The sequence below is a fragment of the Hyperolius riggenbachi genome, chromosome 3, assembly GCF_040937935.1.
Source record: "Hyperolius riggenbachi isolate aHypRig1 chromosome 3, aHypRig1.pri, whole genome shotgun sequence".
Classification (NCBI taxonomy): Eukaryota; Metazoa; Chordata; class Amphibia; order Anura; family Hyperoliidae; genus Hyperolius; species Hyperolius riggenbachi.
Window position 1 is genome coordinate 211091455 of NC_090648.1, and position 6000 is coordinate 211097454.

General features: G+C 44.7%; 1 protein-coding gene across 1 annotated transcript in view; it reads right to left on the bottom strand.

Annotated features, from left to right (window-relative positions):
• Window positions 1–5616, bottom strand: part of TERB2 (telomere repeat binding bouquet formation protein 2) — a 38062-nt gene extending 32446 nt beyond the window's left edge. The window contains exon 1 of the mRNA XM_068272565.1: window positions 5562–5616. Coding sequence (XP_068128666.1) covers window positions 5562–5586 — 25 coding nt within the window. The 5' untranslated portion in view covers window positions 5587–5616. The remainder of the gene's footprint in view (window positions 1–5561) is intronic.
• Between the last annotated feature and the right edge of the window lie 384 nt (window positions 5617–6000).

Below are 6000 nucleotides of genomic sequence, written 5' to 3' on the forward strand. Positions count from 1 at the left end.
ATAGTGTGGCTGAGCGAGCGGTGTACTACTATTCCCAGCAGCGACACAATGACTGGGGGGACCCTGGCTAGCGTGGCTGAAGCGCGAACTACCCTGCCTGCCTACCCAAAGCTAAACCCACAGACAAATGGCGGAGATATGACGTGGTTCGGGTATTTATTTACCCAAACCACGTGACAGTTCGGCCAATCAGAGCGCGTTCGGGTCCGAACCACGTGACCCGTTCGGCCAATCACAGCGCTAGCCGAACGTTCGGGGAACGTTCGGCCATGCGCTCTTAGTTCGGCCATGTGGCCGAACTCGAACATCACCCGAACAGGGTGATGTTCTGCAGAACCCGAACAGTGGCGAACACTGTTCGCCCAACACTACTTGGGAGACATCTCAAACTCACTCCAACCTGAATTATCGCAAATTCTTTCTGTTTTAAGAAAGCAAACTTTTGTTGTTCTAATTATCTAGGTTAAGATTTTCTGTTAATCTATAGGACACCAAGATACTGGTTTCCAAAAAAACAACAAAAAGAGTTGTCCAGTTGTATACTGTAAATACAACACATCCATTTAGTAGGGAAATTCTGCAGACCATCCACAATTTGTCACCTGGTTCATAAGTTAAAGCATAGTACAGCAAAGCAAAGAACAGTCAATGAAATGCTCCTAATGAAAGCAGTGCTCTCAATTTTACATCCATAGTCAATGGTCTTCACAGATCCTATCTTCTGTGTCCAACAGATGGCAGCACTTGAGCAGTTTAACTTACTAAAGCAATACTTTGTCCTGCAACAATCTGTGATACTGCAGTAGGCTCTGTATTTGAATAGGGGCGATAGGTAAGTGATCACGAGGTGATCCTTCAGATCTAGCCATGGCCAGAATGACAAAGCAGAAGTTCTAAGGCCGGGTTCACACTGCACTAAAAACTGAGCACAATTTACAGAACGGATCAGCAAGGATGCAACGGATCCTATGCAAAGCAATAGGATGCGATCACATTAGTCCATTTGGCATTGATTGGTCCTCTCCACAGGGCTGTGCTGAGGCAGAGGCTAGAGAGGCTCCAGCCTCGGGGCGCAGTGTAGGAGGGGGTGCACAACTCACTCAGCTATCATTCCCCTATTGTGTTTGAAGCAGAGAGAAATAAGAAAAGGGGATACATGGCAGTGACTGCAAGCCAGAAAACTAGAGATTAAGGTGTTGGGGGGCCTCTTAGTCTAACAGCAATCAGTGTGTGACAGCTGGAGTGGGAGGGATGGAGGGGCGCAGTTTGGTGTCTCAGCCTTGGGTGCTGGAGGACCTTGTCCCGGCTCTGCCTCTCCAACAAGTGGAATGCAAGAATGGGCCCTGCTTGATTATACATGATTGGCCAGATAAAAAGGATGCTGACAGAATCAATGGTAGCCTATGAGAATTTATTCACTTGCCGTCAACACGCTTGGGTCCTCTTCCGCTGCTGCCACTCCTGCTCAGTCCACTGCACTGGAGGAGTGTCTGCATACAGATCCAAGACCCAGTAGAAATATCAAGCTCCCATTGGATTGGTCCAGTCTGTATACCGGTGCTTCTCCCATGCACCTGAGCGGTGGTGACAGCAACGGCTGGAGAACAAATGTGACGCCAACAAGTATACCGAGGGAAATGCAACAGAAAACAGGGATAGAAAACGAATGCCAAGAGTAATAAACTGATCCATGTGAAACTGAAAACGGATCAGTTTCTCATCTGTCTAGTGTGAACCCAGTCTTACTGTGGGATTGCTTAGGCAACAGTGTGTATTTACGCCCTCAGTACCACCCGCCACTCCCATATTTTCTTTCCACAGATGGCATAGAAGAGACACTGGTAATATACATAACCTCGTTTTAAGGCCTCTTCTACTGACAGTACAGAAGATGGCTGAGCCACTGCTTTCTGCTGCACCTCCTCCTCTAATCTGTTCACTATGTGACATCACACTGATCAACACACCAATTGCGGTGGCTCAAACACCTGAAACATGAAGACAGTGATGATGGGAGAAAAGTACCGAGAAAGAGGTAAGGCGTATTACTAGTCCAGTACCTTTCATATGTCAAACTCTGCAGTGCCTGTGGAGGGGACCACTACATTACATGAGCAGTTGTGAGAAGCACATGAAAGGCAGCCAACACAGGCCACATGGTAGTTGATCAGTGGTCACTACTGTCACTATGGGGTGACAGTAGGACATACTAGTAGGAAACTCTTGGCATTGTGGGTTACAGACAAAGGACTACAAAAGTAAGACGTTCCCAAAGAACCCAGGACCATTGGCCACTATACGATTGGCCAATCATTTAATAGTTTAGGTTTTAATTAATGTAACTTCGTATGTGCCAGCGAAACAAAGGAAGGTTTGTTGTGCTTGATAGACAGAACTGAAGTATGTATTTTTGGTTTTCTGTGTTTCTGACATGTTTTCCTTGACCCTTTATTTCAGGGCTTGGCTGTCTCCATCTGCTGTGCCTGTCTGAGCAGAGCGGCCTTCTGAGGGAGGAGGCGGGAGACTCTTCATGAAATATTTAGCAGCTGAGAAAGCTTCACACAGCCTGGTGCTGATCGGATGTGAAAGGTGCTTCTGAAACACACAGTCCCGAGAGAAGTGGGAAAGTGGGAGTTCAGAAACGCACACAAATACTTACTGCCATTTTCACTCATTTTTTTTACTTTGTCAGGCCTCTGCAGAGCTCTTAAAGGGAGCAAACCCCAGAAAAGTAAGTTAGCTGTAAAGAACAAAGAGCTTTTCCTTCTGGGCTTATCATATTTAGTAAGAAGATCAGTGACGCAAAGCTGCAGAGTTCTGCCAGTTTATTTGACTTCGCAGTTCACATCTTGGTTCTTTTGTTGTAAAGAGATGGATTAAAAAGGGAAACAGTTTATATAACTTGGAATCTGCGGCTGTATTGTTTGCAGTACGTCTTATAAACACAGGCCCCTTTTATCTAAGCTGCCTTTCTGTAGTCTCTTTAGAATTTATATTTTATAGAAACAGAGTATGTGGGTATGCAGTGTCCTCTGTGGTAAAACATATGGAAAATGCTCTATAAGTAGGCATGCAAGGCCATTGATTTCCACATTGGATTAGTGCTAACCAGTGCTGGCAAAATTCACTTTTTTTGCTAAGTTTTCGTCTAGATATTGTCACACCTTATTAATAATATCATACCCCCCAACTTTTGGAGATGAGAAAGAGGGACACTTAAGCCACGCCCCTGCCACACCCCTGATCACGCCCCCATCACACGTTTAATCATGCATACCATAAAGATTTTATTGGAAAAATTTGTTTTATAATTTAAGCCACACCGGTCCTTTCTATCCTGGTTTATTTTCCTTCATAATAACATTTTAAAATTAGTAATATATAAACTTGAAGGATGGGAATAAAGTCTAGAGTCAATCAAACACATTTTAGTATATATATATATATATATATATATATATATATATATATATATATATATATATATATATATATATATATAAGAGGAACAAAGTCCTGAAAGAGGGTCAAATGAGGAGGAAAGAGGGACAGAGCTCCTAAAGAGGGACAGTCCCTCCAAAAGAAGGACAGTTGAGAGCTATGAATAATATGCATTTAAAGAGAACCCGAGGTGGGTTTGAAGAATATTATCTGCATACAGAGGCTGGATCTGCCTATACAGCCCAGCCTCTGTTGCTATCCCAAACCCCCCTAAGGTCCCCCTGCACTCTGCAATCCCTCATAAATCACAGCCACGCTGCTGACAAACAGCTTGTCCCCGCCTCCTGCAGAACTCCAGTCCCCGCCTGCATCCCTTCCCTCCCTGCTGATTGGACCAGGGACCGGAGCTATGCAGGAGGCGGGGGAGCAGCTGAGACTGACACTACAGATGTAAACACAGCCTCACAGCATGGCTGTGATTTATGAGGGATTGCAGAGTGCAGGGGGACCTTAGTGGGGTTTGGGATAGCAACAGAGGCTGGGCTGTATAGGCAGATCCAGCGTCTGTATGCAGATAACATTCTTTAAACACACCTCGGGTTCTCTTTAAGCCACCAGCAAGCAAAAGAAAAAAATAGAATAATTTTGTCATTACTTTTTCACCTACTCTTTGGTATTTTTTCAATTGCAGAGTGCTGAAAGGTTATTTTAAGCTGAAGATGGAAAAGTATCTCTTAGGAGAAAAAGTGAATTGAATAAGGGCTCTATTTTTTTTTTCTATTAACTACCCCACAACCTACCCCAAAACAACACTAAATACCTTTCTCCCTCTGCTACCTAGCCATAAATCTATTAACATAGCATACTCTTCCCCAGGGCCAAATTTATCATAAGGCACTATAGGCACGTGCCTACAGGCGCCTGATGATGGAAAGGCGGTTCACTCCCCTCCCTGAGCGCCTCCCTCCCTCCTTCCCTATGCAGGGTGCTGAGCAATGTTTAAATGAGTGGTTACTCACTCAGCTCTTGGCATTCAACTGACTAGATCTCCTTTTAGTCAGGGGCACCATTAGATACTTAATACTGAGAGTAGCTCTGGCTACCTAATGCTAATGGACACCTGTAGCTACCTATGACGGGCATGGAAAGTAAGGGAGAAGTGACAGCTGGGACAGCCAGCACACTTGCGGTGCGGTCGAAGGGGGTTTGTAGGTTTATGGAGGGCGAAGTCTAGGGTGCCAGGACATCTGTGCCTATAGGCTCCTGTGAGGTAAATCCAGGCCTGCTCTTCCCACTCCATAACCATTATAACAACTCCTAAGCTTAGCCATAACTTAGCTACAACTATTTCTGCTCCAAACACCTCTCCTTGACCTATTTATTCCCAATTCCTCCAACAAATAACCTTACCCTCCCCCATAATCAAAAGTAATAACAACTCTACCAACACTACAAAATACTCACCAGTCCATCACCAGCAGAAAGGTGACCTGAAGTCAGCACAAAAATGAACAGAGCCAAGATTGCACTGACTGCTATGCTATGTAATCCCAGCACCTGACCAGCATAGCTGTCTCAGCACCAGGTTAGTTTTGACATAGCTGGATATGGCATTTTTTTCAGAACACTGGAGCACCCTGTGCCTAAACCATCATACACATGTTCGAGGCACTGTATGTGGCCTGTCAGGGATCAGGACTCAATCCCTATGGCAACATTGCAGGGTTGAGGCTGTATAGACAAGTTTCTAACCTCCAGTTCGGTTGCTAGGCAGGAAGGAGGGCTGGTACAGCAGTGCACGCAGTGAGTGGAAAGAACAATGCCCTCAGCCTCAGCCAGCACTCAGCCAGATCGGTCTGCAAGGCTGATCGTTGGGTTAGCCGCCGAGGGGGCGGTAGATGCTGTACACATGCTAGATTTTTGGCAGAGGCAGTTGTTATCTGTCACCTCAGCGTGTAACACTGATCTACCTATTCGGCAATTGCTGCTTTTTTGGATAAACAAAACCAAAAACAAACCAATGATTTTTTTATTTTTTTTTACACATTTTGTACAAGAAATGTTAAAGATATTGAAATATGCGTGGTTTATGTAACGTGAAATAGTGAATGGTTCTTTACCAGTCCATTTGCCTTCACATGACATGACTACCGGTAAGCATCCAGTTCTGTTTATAATTCTGAGCAGCGCACACCTCTGTCCTGCAGCAATTCAGCTATGACACTGGTCGCCAGGACACCCAGCTTGGAGTGGCATTTGCTTTATCCTCACACAAGGGACTTCCCTATACAATATGCAATTACTCTGAACTGCATGTCTAATGAATATAAAAGAGATGACCAGGACGTATGGTAAATCCTGTTGGTCACAAACCCTGTGGTTCCCATTCCCATACCAGACAATGTAATTTCACAAGATGTAAGGAATATCCTTTGCAGTTTTTGCAGATGATTTGGCCCGTTTATCGTGCTCTCATGCAGCTAAGCATGGTAAGGTGATATATTGCACGATGTTTGATGTGATCCCAGCTTTACCTCAATTCTCTTCACATCTACTTTA